Here is a 23,297-nt window from a genome sequence, read left to right as displayed (position 1 = left end):
TCTATACCCGCCACCGCGGCGCTGCTGTCGAAGTTTGCGCAAAGGAAGCGCGTCATCTGCTACAGGTGCGTAGCGTTCCGTAGTGCTTTCGCACGGCGCTTAACTTCGCCCTTCACGGCGTCATTATATGCGCTGTACAAGTTTTAGGAGTTAATCCACGTATGCGTACAAACGATCAGTGATTTAGAAAAAGTGGGCATTGGCGATTACATTTCGTTTTCGGCAGAATAGTCGCTTTTGTGCGTATGCATTTCGCGCTTTTGGTTTTTAATGCATTTAAACGCTTTAAACATGCTGTAGAAAACTACGCTGTTGTATATATGGCGTATGAACCAACGTTTATTGACCAAAACATCTATAAGCAATGGTAGAAATCATGTGGATCTCATTCATCATCTCTGCATCTCGGCGCTGGCATTTCATAGCTTCCGAATCGGTATGGCGAAATGAGTTTACTTCGCACTTGCGCTTGAAAGGTGACGCTACCTCATCATATCAGTCACACTGATTGTGAGTAATTTTTATTCCTGTTTTCCGAATGCAAAATCACACAAGTCAGGATTTACAAAAATTTTAACAAAGCTTGAACATTTCCCCCGATTTTATTAAGGACGAGACACACCCTCCAGGGTCATCTAGAGAGGTTCCATAAAGCGACTCCTTAGTTTTCAAGTCACATATAGAGGGTTACCTGATAAATGGGTATCATGTTGGCATTGCTCTGCTACATCTGGTAAATAGTTATAAAACACTGCAGAGACGTTTTTAGTAGACTTGTATTAGCACATTAATAGTTCATTAAAACTTTTCATGCAAATTCAGAGACCTTCCTTTTCACTTCATTTTCCATTCACACGAGCTTTTCTTTTTTACGTTCCTTCCAAGCTTTATTGGCACTGTCGTTCCCCTGCATCTTCTTTCGGGAAAAAAAAGCGCATTCGTGTGACCAAATAGAAGTGTACAATATGTGCTGTAAAATCGCAGCTATGCTCTGGGCAACCGATACAGTTTGTCTCTGTCTTGGCAAGGGCATCTAAAACCCTCCAGAAAAGGTCCCCAAAGGCTTCTTTCTTTTGATGCTTGCACAACGGTCTTTTCTATGCTTTTCACGCAGCTAAACAGTTTCCTTGCAGGACAAACAAGGCTGCCAGTCACAAATTCGCGTTCAATCACAAGCATTGCTTCAGGAGGTAGAGAGTCTTATGAAGCCATTGTATCCTTGTTGCACTTCATGTGCAGGAGGTCACTTTCATCATTTCATGTAATTTTATGTGATTGCCATATCTGTGGGCAACGTCGGCACCAGTTTTCCGCGGGCAGATACTACGTAGCTCATGTCTTTGCGAACTACAACACTCTTCAATATTATGTATACCTCTCCCTCCATTCCTGCCTAGTAGAAAACAATCTGTGATCGCTGTCCATTTTCGTCTTCAAGAGCTGCCGATCTCCACTGTCGAGGAAACAGCAAAGACGCGCGCTCTTCTCCTCCAACTCATTAACATTCAAACAGCTGATTTGCACGGGCTCCGGTTGCTCTTGTACGGTGTCCTCTGCAGCGTCGCTCTGAGTTGCCCCTGCGTTTGTTGCGACACTTGCTCTCTTTTTCGGAGATTTTCTCCGTTTACGATTTGAGAATAAGTCCTGCGGGAGATTAGGAAATATGGTAGGAACTGCATAACTCCATAAAGACCATACTCCGCGCTCGATTTTAATCCCTTTGTTGTTGATTATATGTTTATATGACTGCACAATGTCCCCTTCTTGGAAGTGGGTGTCGCACACTTTGCATGTTTTCCCCAACACTTTGTCTGCGCGGGGTATCGCTCTCTCCCACTTTGCAAGGAGAAGCGGATCAGTCGGCGGAGAGAAGTGCCTTTTCTATGTTGCGCCGGTACCCGCTGGTACATCCCGGCACAAAACACGTTGGCATTTGGTTGCCCAGTCCTAACACATCTTAACTAGGATAAATCACGCGCACCACCTACCTTCTGACAGCGCAAAATAAAAAAAATCTGGCGTTCAAGAGCGGCAGCCCACGCTACTTGCATACTTGCAGGTCCCAAAAATAAAGGCAACATGAGCGCCCACACCAAGCACACCATACCATACACCGAAAGCTGCTGAAGCGCAACTTGATAACTACTCACAATAATGCACACACACTTACAGGGAGAAAATCAAGACTACTCGACAAGAAAACGCGATGCAAATGCCCACAGCTACTGCAACGTCGGCAGTGCTGCTGCACGGCAGCGTGGATAGCGTAGCGCAAACTTCGACTGCAACGCCATCTCAGTGCCTATACACAAAACGCGCCCTCTTTCGGAGGAGCAGTTTCGAAACTAAAAAAGCTTTATAAAGGTGAATGGTGGTACCGAATGCTCTTTTCGGATACTCCAAATTCGTGCTGTGCCGCGAGGTTGCCGTCGGCTTCCGCTCATTTTGAAACAAAATGTGAAAAAGCAGCCTTTAACCAATATAACTTTGTGACAATGTAAACCCAAATTGACGGTGCCACAATGTCGCCACGCCGCGCTACTGCTGATGGCGATGGCGAAGGTGGCTCTTTACTTCATCCGCCCATTGTTGTAAGACTTCCATAGTTTTTCCCCCAATGTTCGGTATATAAGACGAAGGTCGACTTTTCGCAATGTTTTTTTAAAAAAAGTTCAACTTATATTCTGGTTTTTACGGTAACGCCCCAGAATCAGATGACCGCCCGTCTTCTATCTGTTCAAAGTAAAAAAATTAACATTTAAATTACAGTAAATCTGCTGACCAAAGTAGAAATGTTAACGTGCACCCAATTGTTTAGCAGGAAAAATGTGTGTTGCACACTGGCAGCAGGTTTTCTGAAGTCAGCTTTGCAGCACAGGTTTTAACACGATAGCATTAAGGGATCTGTGTCGCAGAAAATCCAGCGTCGGCTTCCCGCATCCAGTGTCGACCGTCGTTTCGGCAAAAATCATTTCGAACCACACATGCCCAACCACACAGGCCCTCTATGTAGCACCAGGAAGTTACTGAAATAATTAAATTTGTCAAGGTAAAATACGTGAGAAAAATCGGAAAGTATGACTTTCACACAACCTACAGACACGATAGCGTCGGATTGCTATTTGAATATGCGAAAAAACATAATTCCGTTATGGGGAAACTCAAAACAGAAACCACTTTTCCAGCGTTTCTGCCATTTATAGACCGGCCATTGCCTCAAAGGCCATAGAGTGGCATGCCCAGTTCCTTGAAACACCTCGAGATGGCACTCACCCCCGCCTCACCACAGCCCACGCAACAGGCCACGTTTCTACCAGAAAGCTCGCCTTCGTACATAGCGTTTGCCACCAGCGTTTCTCAGTAAACATTGCAGTTACATTAGCTGCAGTTGCCGGGCAGCGTGTGAAGCAGTTGGGGATCTTTGAATGCTATCGCATTCCACTCTTAAGGGGGCCCCTTACCAGGCTGGCCATGTTGAGCTGACAAGTGCAGAGCATACAATGCGTGATAACAGTCGTTTCTGCAAAGTATTACATCGCTACGTGCTGCAGAAAGATCTGAAATTTCAAACCGAACGCTATTTTCCCTTCTCCTCACGGCCGCCGCTCTCCAAGCCAGAGGATGACGTGCATGTGCTAGTGCACCTACATACACGTGTTTGCTGTGACGTTGCTCGTGGTGACACGTGACTTCGAAAATTATTCTACACAATATCTGTTATTTGCGTAATATGTTGTTTGAATGATGAATTAAAGCTTAGAGAAATAATAAAACACACAAACGGAATGTCTGCATGTTTTTGTTTTACTTCGCACCTCGGCAAAAGAGATGTACTTCCGTTTCGTCTGCTTGCTCCCCCGTCATGCAGTCACGCACACAGACACTAAAACTATGTCATTTTCTATCGTATTCCAGTGGCGGGATCATGCTCTATGAACCGCTTGTGCCTGCCTCAGTATTCGTGTAGCACTGACTTATACCGCTAGTGAGGTGTCCTCGTGCACAGCGTGCAAAGTCATGCTCTGTGCGAAACAAGATCAACGCAACAGCTTGTGCTGGAGATTGTCATTGAAAATGCGCCCTGCCACCAAAAAGCGAGGAGAAAAGAATTAATAAAGGCGGCGCCTGTGACGTGTGCGTAACGCGATCCTCGAGGTCTTGTATGGGAGAATGCAGGGAAGGAATTTCGCTTGCAGAGGCCAGGCGGGGCAAGTGGGGAGAGTGTCTCAATTGGCGGTGGAGCTCGCTTTCTGAAATCATGGGTTCGTGTCCCTGAAATATTTCTATCTCGGCTAGTCATGATCCGATTTGAAACATTTTTGCAGCAGAACGCCACCTAGAGGTAGAGGACACATAGCAATTTCCAGCGTATAGCTAAAATTTGCTATGGGACCTAGTGAGGGGTCCTTTAAATACAATGAGTAAAAGTCTTCTAAATTGTTAAAGTCAGCTTTGCCGCAGTATATTCATGTTATGCGGAAAAGCATATCAACGCTGCAAAGGCGGTTTTGGTTTCGTATTCGATTGCACCGCACAGGCAATTTTCGGCCCAATCTTCTTAAAAGAAGAAAAAGAAAGCATGCATTAAAATTGTGCAAGGGCCGTAAACATATATTGGAGCAACGGTTATTTCTTTAAAATCTTCCTGGGCAGGCCAAAGTAGGCGTATTCGATTAAAGATTTTTTTTTAAATCCTTGTTCAGTGCATTCGCTGTCTCCTAAGTTCTGCTGAGATGGACACTGCCTTTAAAGGGGTTACTATTGAGGTCACCATAGGGGTCAGGCACGTGCATGCTGACTTACCATGTTCGAATTATCCTGCAAAGGCTAATTTTAGGATCGAAATAAAGAAAGTTGAGGCCATTAGAAAAGCATAGGCGCCAGCTAGGACCTTCATTCAGGATCGAATTAACCGAAAAATGAGATTAACTGTTGTCGAAATAACGGAAGTCTACTGTACCAAAATTTCGTATACACTTAAACCTCGATATAACGAAGTCAGTAAAATTGGCAATTTGCTTCGTTATATTGAAATATTGTGGTATTGAAATTTGACCTTTTATGCAAATAAGTACAGTCGTCTATCTATTTTTTTTACACGGAGGGGCTGCAGAATTTTCTGAATTATCGCGCAATCGAAAAAAACAAATATGAATGAGAGAGAGAGAGAGAGAGTAAACTCAAATCAACAAGATTTGAGTCCGGCGTCTTTTTAGTGGGTCTGGGCACCCGCCGCGGACGTGGTTCCGAGACCTTGTCTCGAAGCGGCTTCCTCGGCTCGCTGGACAGCCCAGAGTTGTGCTGTCAGGTTCGAGCTGAGCAGTGCGGTCTTCCAGCATGAGCGGAGGCTGGCGATGGAAGAGACGGAGGGGTCGGAATGAGAAAACACTTCTTTTTGATAAATTTGGGAGTCAGTGACGAATGATACTGTTTTATGCCACGTACATCGACAGCACGAATCAAGAGAAGCCAGCCATGCTTTCGCGTGCACTCCGCCCCCGCGGCTGATAGTGTCGGTCACACTGGGACGATACTATCAGGAAAAGCGCTGGCAGTGGGGAGCGAATGCTTTGTCTGCCTCTCGCTCCAGTGGGTCACCAAAACTCGAGGTTATGCAACCTCGCACGCAGAACGCCCGCAGAACACGCAGAAGCCAAACACGCTAAGCGCTTCTGCTGCACGCTTCTGCTAAACACTCAGAAGCCACGTTGTCTTGGCACGCCCACTCTTTGCACTCGCGGTAGATTATCTTTAAAGCAGGGTGTGCGTATGCACTCAGTCGCGCTTACAGCCATGCGTAGCCACAGCGGAGACGCGCGCCAACTTACCCCCAATTCCCCCCACCCTTTCATGGGGGCTTGATCGCGTTACCGCGAGCTCACTCCCTTCCCTTTTGCCCTTTGCTCATGTGAGAAGGCATCACTTGTCAAGCCACCATCTTTCTTTTCTCACCCTCACACACTTTCACTTGCACCTAAAGCACACTGCATGGGGTGCGACAGGATCTTATTGCACTTGGACTTTAGACGGAACATGGTGCGGTGCTTTTGTTGCGCAGTGCGCAATTTGAGAGGTGCGTTTGCAAGCAGCCGTTGCAAGTGGTGCTTCCACTACGGGTGCTATATGAAGCTTTACCAGAGCATTACACAGAAGTTTCATGACCAGATGCAAAGTATTATAAGACCCTGACATTATCTTCACATCTGCAATACGGAGCGAAGCCAGCCATGCTTTCACGTCCACTCCGCCATCACGGCTGATAGTGTCGCCCGCATTGGGATGACGCTGTCATGAATCTTGACCATCTGCGTCGTCCGTGGAAGTTTCTAGTTATTGTCTCGGTATTCCTTTGCTGGGGCAGTGAAATTTCGTTATAATGAAATTGCATACAAACACACCATTACATTGAGGTTCTAAATAAATGGTGTTCTATGGACAAGATGTTATGAAAAGTGAAATACTTCATTACATCGAAAATTTTGTTATATTGAAGTTCATTATATCGAGGTGTAACTGTACTGAAATTTAACCTTTATGCTAATAAAGTACAGTCGCTGCTAGATATTTTTTATGCAGAAGGGGCCACAATATTTTAGAATTATAGGTCAACCAGAAAAAGGAAGCTTGAATGGGAAAAAATTTCATTTTGTTGAATTTGAGAGGCAGTGACTAAAGAAATGGTTTCATGCTGTGTCGATGATATCAGGGTCCTTTAATACTTTTAATCTGGTCATGAAACTTCTCTGAAAGTTTCATGTTGGGACAGAAGGTGGCATCAGAGGCACTGGCATATGTAGAAGGCAAGCAATCTGCCACACCAGATAACTGGGCTGCGCGATCATGCAAATCTTTCATGAGGAAATGCACTTCTGACAATTAAGTCAGCATATTTGTAGAGCGAACATGCAATGGGAACTTTCATAACATAATTTAATGTGTGATGCACTTGTGTTTAAATTATACACAGCACCATTTTGTGATTGACGTCTCCCCCCTCCCCCCTAGTAGCCTTCGTTGCAGAAACTGTTTCGTTCAGCTGTCTCTATTGTACTTTGTCTAGTTAGTTGGATAAGTCTGTTATATTTGGTTAGCTAGTTCAGTGTGTTATTGATTACTTGATTATTTGTGAGTTAATTATATTTGCTTAGTTATTATAGTGAGGTAGGTTATTACTGAATAAATTTTATTTCAGTTGGATAACTTCGTTAATCAGTTGGTTAGCTTTGTTCGTTTGGTTAGTTTATTGATTGAGTTTGCTTTATTATGGTAGTTTGTTACTTTACTTATTATTGAGTTTAGTTAATGTAGCTGTTAATTAGTTTGATAATTAGTTTAGTAATTACCTATTTGTTTGGTTAGTTAGTCACTCGGTTAGCTTTGTTAGTTCAGTAATTAGCTGGTAATTAGTAAATATAAATTAGTTCAGTAATAATTTATTAATTATTAGTGATGTATCTCTTAATTTGTTAATTAGTTTAGTAATTAACTTAGTTCAGCAATCAGTTGGTTAGCTTTGTTAGATTGAAACAGGTTTCTTTTATGTCCAATTACACAAAATTGTGACATGAGCATGCTCTGTATTCGGTTTTTAACAATGGAGTAGTCGAAATGTACAATTTGTATTATGAATTAAGCCACTGCTGCAAACGCAGTTGAAGCTGGAAATGAAACGAGGTGTTGTAGTTCTTTTGAAATTGTTCGCATTTAAGTTTCTGAGCACTGTACAAAACAGGGCGGCAATTTGCACATTGTGTCAACAATATTCACACGCTGATACAGGCAGTCAACCCTTGCGCAATAGCGAGTGTACGCCCATAATGCCCATGGTGTCCATTCAGTGTCTGCTCCAGTCCACCTTCTACTTGCACCAGTGCCGCGGTGCTCCCACTGCAAGTGCTATATGAAGCTCTACCATAGCGTTGTATGGAGGTTTCATGACCAGGTGAAAAGTATTAAGAGACCTTGACAGTATCTTCACATCGGCAATACGGAGCGAAGTCAGCCACACTTCCACGTCCACTTCACCGTCATGGCTGATAGTGTCGCTCGCAGTGGGATGACACTATCGTGAAAAGCACCAGCAGTGGGGCATCTGCCTCTTGCTTCATGGGGACTCCAAAACTTGAGATTACGCAAACTCTAGTACTAAATGCATGCAAATACAGTGTGCATGATGCTACACCACCTCCACATGCGCACTCTTTGCGCACGTGGCAGATTACCTCAATATTTGCGATCTAATTAACTGAAAAATTGAATTAACCGGAGTTGTTTTAACAGAAGTCTACTGTGTCGAGGTTTAACTGTGCAGTGAAGTTAAATTAACATGTTAATACACACTCTAGTTTGCCACTTGTAAGGATACACATGCTTTCTTTTTTCCATTTCTCTGTGACCTAGAAAGCATTGCTAAGTTCACTTAAGCAAGCTAAAAACAGCAACCAAGGAATGGAAACTAGCAGCTTATAAATTCCTTGTGAGGCCCACTCTAGAATATGCATCTGCTGTATGGTCGCGTCACTGCACGCCTGACGTATCAAAGCTCGAGCCTGTGCTGAAGAAAGCTGTTAGATTTATTTTTAATCAATATGATCACAATTTCTCCCCTTCTCTGCATGCTGGCCTGTGTGGGTGCACCCTCTGCATGTGGCTAGGGCTGAAGGCGAGCTCCGGATCTAGCCACACACAGGGATTTGGTGGTACTCCCCAACTCGTAGCGTGTGTAGTTGCAACTAAGTCGGGTTCAAACGAATAAGGCAACTAGCGGTGTCAACTCTAACAAAGGTTATTGCTACAAGCAATAAGGAGCACTTGCAGAGGGGAGTACACACTCTGTAATAAGTAATAAATAGGCTTGCCTCGTTGCCTGGGATAGTCAGGCAAACAGAGTCACTCACCGGTTGCAGCAGGTATTCCTATCCAATAGGTGTGAGGTTGGGGTGCCAGAGAGAGAGGGTCTGCCCAGGTGATGCTGTTTTATACCTTTTGACCTGCAATGCCGAATGCTCCTGTGTATGGTCAAAATATGCAGACCAACATTTTTGAACTGTTCTACAGCCCTAAAACAGACAGTGTTTAGAGGATACGTATGTTGTAGATGCACATGTAAACACATAGCGGTTAGCAGACACGAGGTACAGTCCACACCTTGCGTGGCTCAGCCAGTGTCTGCCAAGTAGTGACTCCACTTGATCTCGAGGCCAATGCATCACGTGGAATAAAACCTATATGTTTATGATGATGAAAGGAAGCATTTCATCATAAGGCCTACATTCATGTGTAGTATAGACTGACACATTTTATGCATTCATGCATTTTGTATATCCTTTCATATAATCACCACTCGTTCCACTGTTCCAACTGTAATGGAATCCAGAAGAATGTCCACCTCAGTTTATACCATTTTAAAAAGTCACCAGTGTACACAATGAACATAAACCCAAACAGTGTGTCTTTTATGCTTTCTGGCTTTGGTTCTCCTAAGCCATGAGCCTGATTCATAAAGCCGTCATTTGGCCCTTGCTGTCACCGTCACGACATCAGTGTCTGTCAGGACAGAGCATTTCCTCACCAGTTTCTTTTCAAAAATGGGTTGCTAATGACGTTAAGAGCATTGGGCACCATCGCCGGCATTCCCTTATTGAGGAATAACCTGCAAGAAAACACTCTCTCCTGATGGACGCTGATGCTGTCACAGTGATGGTGATGAGGTGGATGACAGTTGTGTGAATCAGGTCTTAGTGTCACCTTGATTGCACCTGTCATGCTTCCGCTGACTTTATCATCTTGTATGCCTTCCTTGCTCTAAGTGCACTGCTTTGCCAACTCTGACATGCCTGTTTTTATCTCACCTTGCAGGGGGCATCTATATGGACAGTGATATTTGTGGGAGTGACACAGGAACCCTCTCTCTGGCGGGAGGAACATTGGGGCCAAAGACTGAGGTGGATCGGCGTACAAAGAAAAAGTGCGTTTCTCTTGTGCTATCTTTCACTATTTCCCCAAGAACATTTTCTTGGTTTGCCATAGGATTGCTGAACGAAAGAAACACTAAGTCAGGCTGAGCAGCTGTGTTATTACTCTTTTGTGGCTGTCTCAGCAATCATTTGGCAATAAAATCTCAATATTTTAGCATGTAAAGCTATATTTGGCTGCTGAATCTTCCTTGTGCCTCAACACTTACAGTGACAATTTCATTGTTCAGCATCGCACTCATTGCAAATCCTTGCAAATCTAGATTATTTTTTCTGCATGAAATACTAGAAATGAGTAAAATTTAAGTGGCTATATGAAAAAAATTTTAATATTTTATGTTGCAGTGCATCATTTAATAAGATGCCTGGTAGACTGAAATGAGCCAACTTTGGCCAGCTTTTGACACGTTCTGTAACATCACAGATGGCTGCTTTAGGAATTCAATGATGGTCTTGCCAGCCACCGTGTACTTTCCTATCTCTTTTTCATATACTGAACCTCTGTTATGGTTAAAGTGATTTGTAATCTGTAATTAGTAGAAAGTGTGATCTTCTAATGCAACTTTGCTTTTTGCTTTTAATCACTGTCCTTCTAAAACTTGGTCTTGTCAGTAGATTTTAAAGTTTTCTTTTCTTTTTATTAAGTTTGTAAAATTGCCTTTTTTTTTTACAAGTGTGTCATTATGCATTTTATTCTAGAGGCAACAAAGATGCACTGCTGTTTTGTACAGTCAAACCTTGATGACAGACTTTCTTGCAGGGCTGCGGAAAGATAGTGCAAGAGGCGGTAAAATGTAACGCCTAGAAAGCCATCAAAATTAATGTTTGCAGTTTAAGTTGTAAATAATTTATTTCATCAAGTTTATCAGTTAGAACCTTGAAAATATATCACAAGCTGGCATTATTGGCATCTATAATTGCTGACTGGCACCTGCTTCTGGCTTTCATGCACATGTGGTATGACAGCAACTGGCTGAAGGCAACAGTGATGTCAATTTTAATGCCTTGAGTAGCTGATTTCTCGCGGCAGCCATGATAGGCACATCCTTAGAAAACTTGCACATGTGTAAATGTGTGCTCTCATAAGAAGGTATCTTTGTACTGCAAGTTCTGTAGTATTGCCTTTTGACACTGCTATATTGTCATTGTCTCATCCGGAATGCAAATTAGAATGCAAAAATTTTATGGAATGGTGACATATAAAAGCATGAATATGCTAGATTGGACCTTCATGCTGGCATTCTAGTAAGGCAAGAAAACTGCAAGAAAAATGCAAGTGGTGAAATTTCAGTAGGATTTTGCTGTGCAGTTGGCGTTAAAATCTTATGGACCGCAGTATCTGAGAAAACATTTTGATTTTTGACCAGTTTGTAATTTTAGGCAGTAAAACGGTACAACACTATAGTCAAATAATCTGGCATTCATCTAAGGTTCAAAAGGAAATTGAAGTTTTACAATGTACCACCCTCACCTGATGAGTTTTCGTCGAATATTGGACTTAAGTACAACACTATGTGCTTCACATATATACTAGTACAGGCTCAACATCTGTATGCCAGGCTGTGGAAATATTCAGCTTTTTCTCTTCCCCACTGTTCATAAACTCTTGACGCCAACTATGCATGAACCTGTGAGACTATTCTGGTCTTAGTTTTGGGGCAAAGAGAGTCTCGCACTTGTGCGCAGGTTGTTTAACGTTGGCTTTCTTTGCAGGCACGAGCTATTGGCAGAGGCAATGAAGGCAGGCACTCCATTTGCATTATGGAATGGGCCCACTATTGTCGCTTGGCTTGAGGTAAGCGCCCACTTCTTGGGGCCTTTTACTTGGAGGCCAACGTGGCAAGTGTACAGATGTCTCTGATGTGTCGCCACCAGTTCGATTATCACATTGAGTAGCAAACAAATGCAGGGATCAGATTAGCTTATTTACTTGCTGTGATGCACGTGTTACAAGGCCTAATGGTATGTTGTGCCAAAAGTGTATGGCCTCAAAGCATCATACTTATTATGGCCCTGCCAGGAAAAATGCTGTTCGCAGTTGTGGCTTTGTCAAGTCTCGAGGCTGGTCTCAGATCTTTTTGTCCATCATGGGCTTGAGTTTTGTTGAACCATGTGAGGTACTGAATAGTGTGAACTAATTGTTACATTTTGAAGATTAATTTTTGCCTTACTTGTTTAGCTTATCGATTCATGAGAATTAAGGCTTCAAAAGAAACTACAGTGTGACCCAGATTATTTGTTTGGCATTTGTGATATACAACATCTAATACAGTCGATGCTCCTTACAGCACACTGTGGTAGTGCTTACAGCAGATGATCAAATGGTTGAATCGCAAGCAGCTGCTTGTGAACGTACCTCTAAAATTGGGCGTCATGTGACCAAGAGCAACCACCTCGGAAGTGGAGCAGCATCATGTTCTGTTTAAAGTCCAAGTGCGATAAGATCCCATAGCGCTTTGCACCCTGTATTCTTTGGGTGTGAGCAAAAGCGTGCGAGGGTGATCTGAGAGGGATTGGGCTCAGTCTTTCTGCGTGAGGAAAGGGAAAGGAGGGAGGGCAGCGAGCTTGTGGAAATGCGATCAAGCGCAAACGAGAGTAGCGGGGTGTAGGAAGTGGGGTCAGGTTGGCGTGCCTCTCCTTTTCTAGCTTCGCGGCAGCTAAGCACACCCGCGGGCTGTGTGCCCTGTTTTAGAGGTAATCTGCCACATGTGCAAAGAGTAGCCATGCTGAGATGGTTGCATCATATACGCTGTCTTCCTGCGCTTTTAGTACTGGATGTTGCGTATTGCATAATCTTGAGTTTCAGAGACGCATTGAAGCGAGAGGCAGGTGAAGCGTTTGCTCCCCACATTTGTTCAACTGTATCACCTGCCTCGTACTCTGGACGCGGCAAATAGCAGCCTATCTTTCCTTTTCTTTCGTGCGAATCGATGTGATGAGAAAGTAACTGTTTTCAAAATGATGGATTTTGCCATTGTCGGGAGTTGTTTTTGAAGCACTGTATGCTACAGCTTCGCTTCAAAGCTGGTTAGGCCTAGAGGCACCCTTGGCACTTGCTTAGCACTGAGCCGACAGTGGTGGACGCTTACGGGGTTTTGGAAAGGAACAGCGCTAAACGGACAAGGACTTAGGCAAAGAAAAACACGACACTCGCACTTTGCCTGCCTCCTAGTCCATTTAGCGCTGTTACTTTCCAATACATGAATCGCCACCAGCTCACCCAATTTTTCCTTCTATCATTGCCTAAGTGATCGACACGAAAACTCGCCGCCAGCAGGGTGCTGCGTGGCACACTGTTGCGGGAAGCTTTCCACTGTGGTGTGTTGTGGTGGTGTTGTGATGTCGTCAACACCTTCGCTTTACGTCACCTTTCACAGGGTGAAATGGATCAGGTTATTTCATCGTTGCGTTAATTGTAGGGATGTGCGAATACTCAAATATTACCAAATTGAACAGTGAACGTTAGAATAATTTAATTCGTTAATCCAATATCTGTTTGATTATTCAAATATTCAGTATATTCGATCTGGAAACCCGTGCAGTGCCACAGGTTGTGTGCACAGCAGAGCCCCTCTTACTTGTCGCCACCCAAGAGAGCGTTGCGAGTGTCATGTGAATTGGCCGTGACCCTCTAAATTTAAGAATCTGACAGGTAGCAAATAACGCCGAACTTGACAAAAAAATGGCGAGCATGGTGCCTGCACTTAACCGTTGGAGCCGGCTATGCATGGAATGGTGATAGAGTCATGTGATATGCGGTCCTTTCGTTTGTCACGCATATTGGCCTCACGATAACCCGCCTGTTGTAAACTGGGATAGCCCTTCTTTAGTTTGGAGAAAAACTGGAAAGCGAAACTTTCTATGCAGCAAGTAAAAGATTGTCGCAAAACACAGGTCCACTATTAAACTGGGAACCTTATTGGTACAGTTAAACCTCTATTTAACAAAGTCAGTAAAATCGGCAATTTTCTTCGTTATATTGAAATTTCATTGTATTGAAATTAAACCTTTTATGGAAGTAGGTACAGTCGCCGGTCTATTTTTCTTACACAGAAAGGGACTGCAGAATTTTCCAAATTATCGGACAATCGAAAAAAAGCAAATTTGAATGACAAAACAATTTTTTTTTTTCTTTGATGAATTTGGGAGTCAGCGACGAGCGATACGGTTTCATGTCGTGTCAATGATATCTTCACATCAGCAGTGCGAATTAAGCGAAGTCAGGCCCGCCATCGCGCGGAATCCGTCCAAGCGACTGATAGCATTGCCCGCACTGGGACGACGCTATCATGAGAAATGCTGGCAGTGGAGAGCAAATGCTTCGTCTGCCTCTCGCTCCAACGGGTCACCGAAAGTCGAGATTACACAACCTTCAATGCAAAATGCACGGGAAGATGGCTTACATGATGGCATGCTGTTTTGCCACAGCCTACTGTTTGCGCATGTGGCAGATTACCTCTAAAGCAGGGTGCGCGGCTGCGTATGCGCTCAGCCGTGCCTACTGCCGTGTCCCCCACTCCGCCCCCTGTGCACGCTTGATCGTGTTACCACGAGCTCGCTCCCCTACCCGCTTTCCCTTTGTTCGTTTGAGAAGGCGGCACTCGTGCGTAAAGCCACAATCTTTCTTGTCTCACCCTCACAAGCTTTCACTCGCACCTAAAGTACACAGCGCACGGGTGCGATAGGATCTTATCGCAGTTGGACTTCATAGAGAATGTGATACGGCTCCACTTTGGCGGTGGCTCTCCTCGCGTTGCGGGCAATTTGAGAGGTGCGCTTGCGAAGAGTCGCTTGTAATTCAATCCTTTGACCATCTGTGTCTGCGGAAGTTTCCGTTTATTTTCTCTGTATTTGTGGTGGCAGTGAAATTTTGCTATATATTGAAATTGCACACAAGCGCACTTTATTATAAGTAATTTCCAGACCTTCATATACTTGAACTGAGCTGCAAGCAGTGCTGGCACACTAATTTGATGTTTTGTTTAATAAGAGTGGACCGTACTGTATAACATAAGTTACTTAAGTTAGCTTGCTACATTCTTGTTATGCAATGCTAGGAAACTCATAAGCATGTGCAGCACTGTGGTTCTTGCCCAAAATTTGTAAGCATTAAACTTTGTGAAAATTTTTCTAATATTCGAAATTTAGCTTTCTTTTTCTTGACTTGATTTGATATTCAATTTGCAGTCTACTATTCGGTATTCACACACCCCTCATTAATTGTTTTGGTCAGTCCCATGGACCTGGACGAACTTTATACTGGCAGAGATAGCATGCTCTGGAACACTGTGTGTCACCAAATATTCAGAATATTAAAAAAAACTGAATGGTAGATATTTACGAATTGAATTATTCGAACATTCACTATTCTTATTTGTATGTTCTAATCTTCACACACCGTTATGTACTACCCTTATGAATATCGTGCCAGATAGCAAACGAAATGCTCCTCATAGTGGCTATTATGCTTGGGATCAGGTATTCAGCAGACCACCTAAAATGGAAGAGAGTTTAACCACACATTGATAAGGGATTATGCCGGGACATCACATGTAACACGTCCTTGCAGGATTGAACTGCTTGCTGACTGCCAGTTGAAGTACATTGTTTAGACTCAGAGGCCTGCTCATTCACAGTACTGAAAAGCCGCATGTGGCTAGTTTATGTAGGAAAGCAAAGTACCAGAGCTCCATGGTACTGCCTGAAGTTCTATATCTGTCAACAACCACAGCTATTTTTATTTAGTGCAACTGTGCTTCTTCTTACATAGTATGCTTGCAGCTTTACTGGTTTCAGCTTAAATTGGGTTTGCCTGTAGTAGTAAGATGCTAAAATCTTCTCTACCCACTATGCAGCTTTGGGTGGGCATGCCAGCGTGGTATGTGGCGGCATGCCGTGCAAATGTGAAGAGTGGGGCCATCATGTCAGCGTTGTCAGACACCGAGATTCAACGCGAGATTGGCATCAGCAACCCGCTTCACCGGCTCAAGTTGCGCCTTGCCATTCAGGAGATGGTTGCCCTTACCAGCCCCTCGGCTGCGAAGCCTGCTCGCACGGTAAGTCTCCTTCTCTGCTGTAAGTAACATTATTACTGGATTTCTCTCCCCCACCCTCACTTCTCTCGTTGTCGCTTGTTGCACAGTATTTTCCAGTGTCCCTGTTTATTTTAATGTGTGTTGGCCATGCTTTGTGCAGAGCCTGGCATTTGGAGAAATGAACCACGAGTGGATCGGCAACGAATGGCTGCCCAGCCTGGGGCTGCCCCAGTACCGGTCCACCTTCATGGAGTGCCTGGTGGACGCCCGCATGCTTAGCCACCTCTCCAAGAAAGACCTTCGGGTGCACCTAAAGATGGTTGACAACCTGCACAGGTGCGGTTATGTTGGGGTTTTCCAAAGTTGTACCTTTAAATTGGCCATGTAGAATTCACCCCCTGCCTTCCTCCTCCATTTTCACAAGCATGTCTATTTAACAAAATAAATTCGCATTGCACTTTAAATAAATAACAATAATAAAATAATTGCGCTTTACATGTGCTCTTTGGCTGCCTTCAGTAGAAACACCCATGCTGAATAGATATACATGTTCATCACATTTGTTGTCCCATGTCAGTGTGCCCATGCCGGGCATTATAGGTGCCCTGAAACACTTCTTCAACATAGTAAAAAAATGTTGCTGATCTGTAGCTGAGGCTCTTGTGAACATGAGTCAAATATAGCACTGCACGCAGCTGGAAATTCACAATCTTATGTCAAAAACAGTCAAATATTGCTTGCGCTCTCCTTTTGCTATGTCATCAGCACAGCTGTGTCACAAGCAGTTAAGCAGCCCCAACAGGTATTCGCGGATTTGTGATCACAAGAACATCCTCAGCAATAGTATTAGTGCTAATCTTGAGTTTAAATAAATGCAAAATGTATATGTCTGGAATCTCAAAAAATTTACCAACGATTACGATACTCACTTGAAACTTGAGGGCAGATCTATACGTGTATTCATTTCGCAATATATTTGCTGGCGCGGACAATCTGGCTCGTGCAGCACCTTGCAAACGGAGTGAACTGTGGCGCGACTGACTCGCCAATTGAGAGATTGTGAGAGGCAGCGCATGGGTGGTACGTGGGCACGATTCACAGCAGCCGCTTCCGACAGACCTCCGCTCATTCAGCGCTTTGTTGCCATATATGGTATCGGTGGACACGCTCACTGCATGCCTTATTAATGGCGTCATTGGTGAACAGGCAATACATGCTACCTTGGCGCCATCTCGTAGCGATCGTCGTTACAAAACACATCTTGTGCGGCATTGTGCTTTTCTTCTCATGCTTTCACCATACCCTCCTCCTCCGCTTTCTGCTTCATGGTTCTGCTGCACCTTCCTCCTCCGCTTTCCTCATCAAGCTTTCTTCGCTATCACCTTCTTTCATCCCCCACTGTGCTCCGCATTTGCTCCTTCATCCTTCTTCGCTGTGCTCTTTCACTCAGTTACGTCGAAGGATGCCAAGGGTCGCAAACGCTCAACACAGGAACGGGCGCCTGAGAGCTGCACTCTGAAAGATCAAAAAAGCATTTAATCTTTGCACTTCCGGTCTACACATTACAGTTGCACTTAGCTGCATTCGCTGGGCATGACTTCGTAGATCACACCGGTGAGCTGCGTAGCATAGATACTGCAGCTGCCACGGGGTGGTGCAACGAGCCCTCTGGCCGGGGAGATGCTCTGAAAGCTGCACACTCTGACGTGACTCCAGGGCTTGGCAACGCGAGGCAGCTCGAGGTCGCCATCTCATATCAAGAGAGTGTCGCGCATGACTGAAGTAGCATCATAGAGAGAAAAAAAAAAAATGTCTAGCCTTCAGGTCGGGCCTCACTCTCTTGCCATCCCCTCCTGTGTAGCTTCCAGCCTGCTAGTGGAGACTAACAGAGAGAGAAAGCTGCACAATGGTGCGATAACTACCTTTTACTCCACTTATACTTGAAGGATTCCCCCCAAAATTTGTGGCAGGATATTTGTGAGGCGAAATTCTTTAATGCTGAGGCCATTCTATAATTAATTAGAGAAGTGTTTCAAGGCTCCTTTAAAACTGCAAGTTGACTGTCACAGCCAAATGTAGTAGTGAGTAACTGTTTGATCCACTCACAATGGTTGAGGGACGATGATTGTTGTTTAAACAGTGTGGTGCAGCCTGGCTGTAACATCGCACTACAGTCAGGTGGATGGCAATTTTTGTTGTAAAACTTCCTTGACCTTGCAGATCATCATGGAAATTATTTGCTAATATGTAACGAAGCAGTTTTATGCATGCAACAATTTGTGTCAAGATGGTGCTTTCAGTGCACAATGCCTAGTGCGCACATAAAGTAGGGAAAGTTGCATCTAGGGTACCTTTGGTAGCTGCAGATAATGAACTTTCTCATTTACTATGAAAAAGTGTGACAGAGTGAGCTATACAAAGCGTTTTTGTTCTTCTTTTTCTTCTTTTCAGCTGCACCAAGATTTTTAAATTGCCTGTGGCAGCTATCACAATTCTAACCACTGAGCTAAATTAGTCAATGAAGTGGGCAGTACTTCAACAGTAAATCAGTGTTTAATTGAACAATTAACAGAATTATGCAAATCAACTTTTTATATAATTACTTCACATCGCATATTGCAATTTGCAAATTGTAGCCGATGAGTTTACAAGGCAAACCCACTTCAAACAAAGTTTTAGGAATAAACCAGTTTCGAAATATTAATTTTCAAAGTATCTGACGAAATGCATTGGCGTTCCATTTGCTTTCTTGCTTCAATGCATAAAACAGTGTTTTGTTTTTACAGCAAAGCTGCAAATGATTAGCCAATTCGTCCATCTGTCGCCTGTATGCTGAAAACTCCTCCGGCACAACCCCACGCGAAAGAAAAAAAAGAAGAAAAAAAAGAGAGAAGAGAGGCGCTGAATTGGCTATGCCAGTAGTGATGTAATTGTTCTCCATTGCAGCCAAGCGCACACACAGCAGTTTCTCTCTGGCTCCGAAATAGGTAGGGAACGCATCATACATACTCCTGAGTAGCAGGCAGCTTTCCAGCAGCAATGCCGCGAGCAGAATCGGGAACGAGCTCATCTACGCTGTGCCGATGCTGCAGCCCGAGTACAAGAACAGGCTCGTGCAGCCGAGTGCAAGCAGCAACTGCATACTGAGGATCTGGCAGCCTACCAATCCGTCGTTTAATGAACTGTCAGGATAAACCCAGTGATAAACACCGGGGCCGCATGTTTCAGCTTCACCCATTAACCATCTGTATGGAGTGCTTGGGCGTTGTTATCTTTTTTTTTTCAGTTAAGTGCCGCGACAGTACATTTTTGCCACAAGTTTGACCGTGCAAATCTCTAAACCAGTGCTATCTTCAGAACTCATTCCCAAGTCGATATGCCTTGAAAACTGACTTGCTACAATTCCTAGATTTCAGTATGTGCTGTAAATTAATTACAAAAATAACTTAATTAATAAAATTTATTTAACTAGTCAATTCCGCACTTGTTTGCTCGTGGAACTGATGTCTGCCTCTTTGAGTAATTTAGTTCATTTAGTTCAGGGGTTAAAATTGTGTGATCTGTCGCAGGCTTTGATTTTTTTTTTATTTGGTGCAGTTAAAAAAAACACCCTGTAGTATATCCCATTTCCTTGTTGTGGCCTTGTTCATTGTTGTGTAGCGAAAAATTGTGCAATTAACTATAGAACAATGTTGCTGATATGTTTCATCTTGGTTTTGTTTTTTCAGGCTCTTAGCGCTGTATAATGCCAGTACTGTTTAGTTCCAATAGGCTCATGTGCATTAGCTTCCTGTATGTTGCATTGTCCTTCTCAGTGATGGTGCATCTTCAATGTGACTTCGTCTGTTGGCTACGCGTATCGCGACCATTGCTTATCGCCTTTGTAGACCATAACTTCGCAGCACCTGTCATGCGGCATGCCAGAATGACCATTGTCATGTTGAGATCTTTGCTGGTTGCCAATATCAACATAGTTCACGACATGGAAAGCGAAGACAAAGTGGACGCAGACACGGGGTGTCACTCCAGACCCACAGTCACAGACGCTGTCTTATTACTTTCATTACAAATAAGTTTTGCCTTATTTGTAGTGCTGCCTCAAGTGTTATCAGATAGATGTTACATTTTTCTGAGTCATGCTTTCTTTTTTTTCTATGGTCCTTTAAACATGTATCAACGGGTTTCTGCTTTACTTTATCTAAGCAGTCAAGGCCAGGTAGCTTTTCTGGCTTTAGAAAAACCAGTAACTTCTCACATATATTTGCTACTTGCAGAACAAGTCTTCAATGCGGCGTGAGCTGTCTCAAGCGAGTCAACTACGACAAGCAAGAGCTAGCAGAAAGGAGGAAAAACAGTGATAATGAAACAAAAGGCAAGTTGCTTATGCATGTGCTCAGAGCTTGGTCAGTGTTATTGCCAAATATGTTTCATTGGCTAATGCTTTTGTGCATATAGTAACCTGGTAAAGGATCCCCAGGTGGAGAAATTAAATGTCATATAGCCCGAAACAAAATGCAACATTGGTGAAGATGCATATTTGGGGTTTTAAAAATGCAAAGTTAAAGAGTTTACTGGATACATCGAGTTGGCTGTTGCCAGCGTGTTAGCTCATTATCGCCCGTGGCAAGACTGCTGGTGCAATTTGGTTAAGCTTTTCAGAATTATAGGCAAGGAAGGCTGTACAATTGTGAATAGGAGCACTTGACCTTGTGCTTAATTTCCCAATCCCATTTTGGCATCTTTAACACTAAAAAACTTGATCATTCAGTAGGTGTGAACATTTGGAAAGCAAACATCAAATAGATCACAAATTGTGTTTTTTCTTTTGCTTTATGTTTCAGTGCGAGTATGCTTAAATTGTTATCCAGGCTGTCAGTGTGCTGATATCCTTTTCCCGTTGTGTCTTTCTGTTCTGCAGATGTGGTGGTGTGGTCCAATGAGCGGGTGATCAAGTGGGTGAACAGTGTAGGGCTGCGCGAGTACTCCAACAATCTGCTCGAGTCAGGGGTGCATGGAGGGCTCATTGCCCTCGACGACACTTTCGACCACTCCGCATTGGGCCTGGCTCTGCAGATACCTACACAAAACATTCAGGTGGGAGCAGCGGCAAAGCCTCACATACTTACTAAAGTGGTTGAACCTTAGCAAACGAACAGGGATATAACGAATTATTGGATGTAATCAAGTAAACTTGGAAGTGCCTCTCATTGATATCACCATATAATGAAGGCAGTCAACTTTTGTTAATTTTATCTGGATGGGACCAACGGAATTGATATAATTATCCAGGGGGTTGAATCTAAAAAGAAAGAGGCAGAAAAGCACCCAAACGTATCATTATTTTATTTGTTGGCGCAGTTAAACCTCAATATAACGAAGTTGGTAAAATCAGAAATTTGCTTCATTATACGAAATTTGGTTGTATAGAAATTAAACCTTTTTATGCAAATAAGTACAGTTGCCGATAAATTTTTCTTACACGGAAAGGGGCTGCAGAATTTTCCGAGTTATTGGGCAATCGGAAAAAAGCTAATTTGAATGAGAAAACATTCAGTTTGATAAATTTGTGAGTCGGCAATGAATGATAGGGTTTCATGCCATGGTACATCGACGGTATCATCACATCGGTCATATGATTTAGCAAAGCCAACCACGCTTTCGTGTGCACTCCACCCCCGCGACTTATAGCATCGCCCGCACTGGGACGACACTATCGGGAAAAGCGCCGGGAAAAGCGCCGTTAGCAGGAGTGAATGTTTCATCTGCCTCTCGCTCCAATGGGTCATCGAAACTCGAGATTATGCAACCTCCAATAGTAAACACGTGGGAAGCCTACATGGTGCTACGCGGTCTCGGTGCGCCCACTCTTTGCACACGCGACAGATCACCTCTAAAGCAGAGTGCACAGCTGCGTAAGCTGCGCTGCACTCGGCACTCAGCTGCAGTTGTCAGGGCCGTCGTTCAGTAGCTCAAATTTCTCGTTTTCTTTTTTTTTTTTTTCTTTACAAGGATTTTGCATTTCACTACCTTTTGGCACACAGACAGCCAGCAGCCAGACTTCATCATTATAACCGATAATGCGGCATTGGGGCATTGTAGTATGCGGGTTATTTCACCACGAAAAACATGCAAAAGTTGACGGTGCAGCAGCTTCTCATTGTTATAACCTATATATTGTTAAAACCGGTATTGTTAAAAGTAGATTCGACTGTACTGAAGTTCGTTATATTGAAGTTTAACTGTGTTTACACAATTACAACACCCCCATACCTAATGTGGTCCCAGGTTTTGTGGATTTGTAGCAGAAAACAGTGTGCACCCAAACACAATGTGCATCTGATAATATAAAAAAAATTAAAGCAGAAGTAGCATGCCTCAGATTTCGGCACTCGGAAATCACATGAAACTTGTACGGTTTAACTTCACAGAAAGGAAACTTATTTGCACTTACTGTTTATCGCCAGCAGTCTTAGACAGCTCTTTGTCATTATCTAAAAACCAGAACATGTTCTCCTCGCAGTTCATTGCGTCAGATATTTTGACCTCTTAAAACCTTTCCACTGCAATTGCAAACAGGACGGTGGCCCACGCCTAGATTAACCACTTCACCTCTTTGTCCTGTGACATATACAAGCCTCTGGATTACCGAAAACATGTCGTGTGACCCTACTGCTGTTAAATTATTTATTTTTTAAATTAGCTTTTGTAATTAAAGCTTAAAGGCAGCACACGTCACCATCTTACTAATTTTACTGCCATCTTTACATGACTGGCAGCGGAACTGACTCTGATGGTAGGCTGTAGCTAATGCCATGAATGCAGTTTCGTATTTCATATTCATCATCATCTTCAGCTTTCCTTTATGTCCACCGCAAGACGAAGGTCTCTCCCTGCAATCTCTTAATTACCCCTGTTTTACGTTAGCTGATTCCAACTTGCGCCGGAAAATTTCCAAATTTCATCACTCCACCTAATTTTCTGCTGTCCTTGACTGTGCTTTCCTTACCTTGGCACCCATTCTGTAACTCTAATGGCCCTCCAGTTTCATGCCCTACATATTACATGACCTGCCCAGCTCCATTTCTTTCTGTAATGTCAATTAGAATAACGGATATCCAAGTTAGCTCTCTGATCCGCACTGCTCTCTTCCCACCTCTTAATGTTACATCTAACATTTTTCGTTTCGGCGTTTTTTGCACGGTCCTTAACTTGTTCTTGCGCTCCTTTGTCAACCTCCAAGTTTCTGCCACATATGTTAGCACCTGTAGAATGCACTGATTGTACACTT

The 23,297-nt window shown here is 43.6% G+C and overlaps 1 protein-coding gene across 2 annotated transcripts in view; it reads left to right on the top strand.

Moving 5' to 3' along the window:
* Window positions 1-23,297, top strand: part of Liprin-alpha (PTPRF interacting protein alpha) — a 79,928-nt gene that overhangs the window by 43,369 nt on the left and 13,262 nt on the right. For both annotated transcript variants that reach the window (XM_075689550.1, XM_075689549.1), the window contains 6 exons: window positions 9,859-9,967; window positions 11,688-11,769; window positions 15,830-16,030; window positions 16,170-16,345; window positions 20,284-20,381; window positions 20,928-21,103. In XM_075689550.1, the coding sequence (XP_075545665.1) occupies window positions 9,859-9,967; window positions 11,688-11,769; window positions 15,830-16,030; window positions 16,170-16,345; window positions 20,284-20,381; window positions 20,928-21,103 (842 nt within the window). The remainder of the gene's footprint in view (window positions 1-9,858; window positions 9,968-11,687; window positions 11,770-15,829; window positions 16,031-16,169; window positions 16,346-20,283; window positions 20,382-20,927; window positions 21,104-23,297) is intronic.

Source organism: Dermacentor variabilis, chromosome 4 (assembly GCF_050947875.1).
Source record: "Dermacentor variabilis isolate Ectoservices chromosome 4, ASM5094787v1, whole genome shotgun sequence".
Lineage (NCBI taxonomy): Eukaryota > Metazoa > Arthropoda > Arachnida > Ixodida > Ixodidae > Dermacentor > Dermacentor variabilis.
The sequence above is the reverse complement of the archived record's forward strand: the minus strand, read 5'-3'. Positions and strand labels throughout refer to the sequence as shown.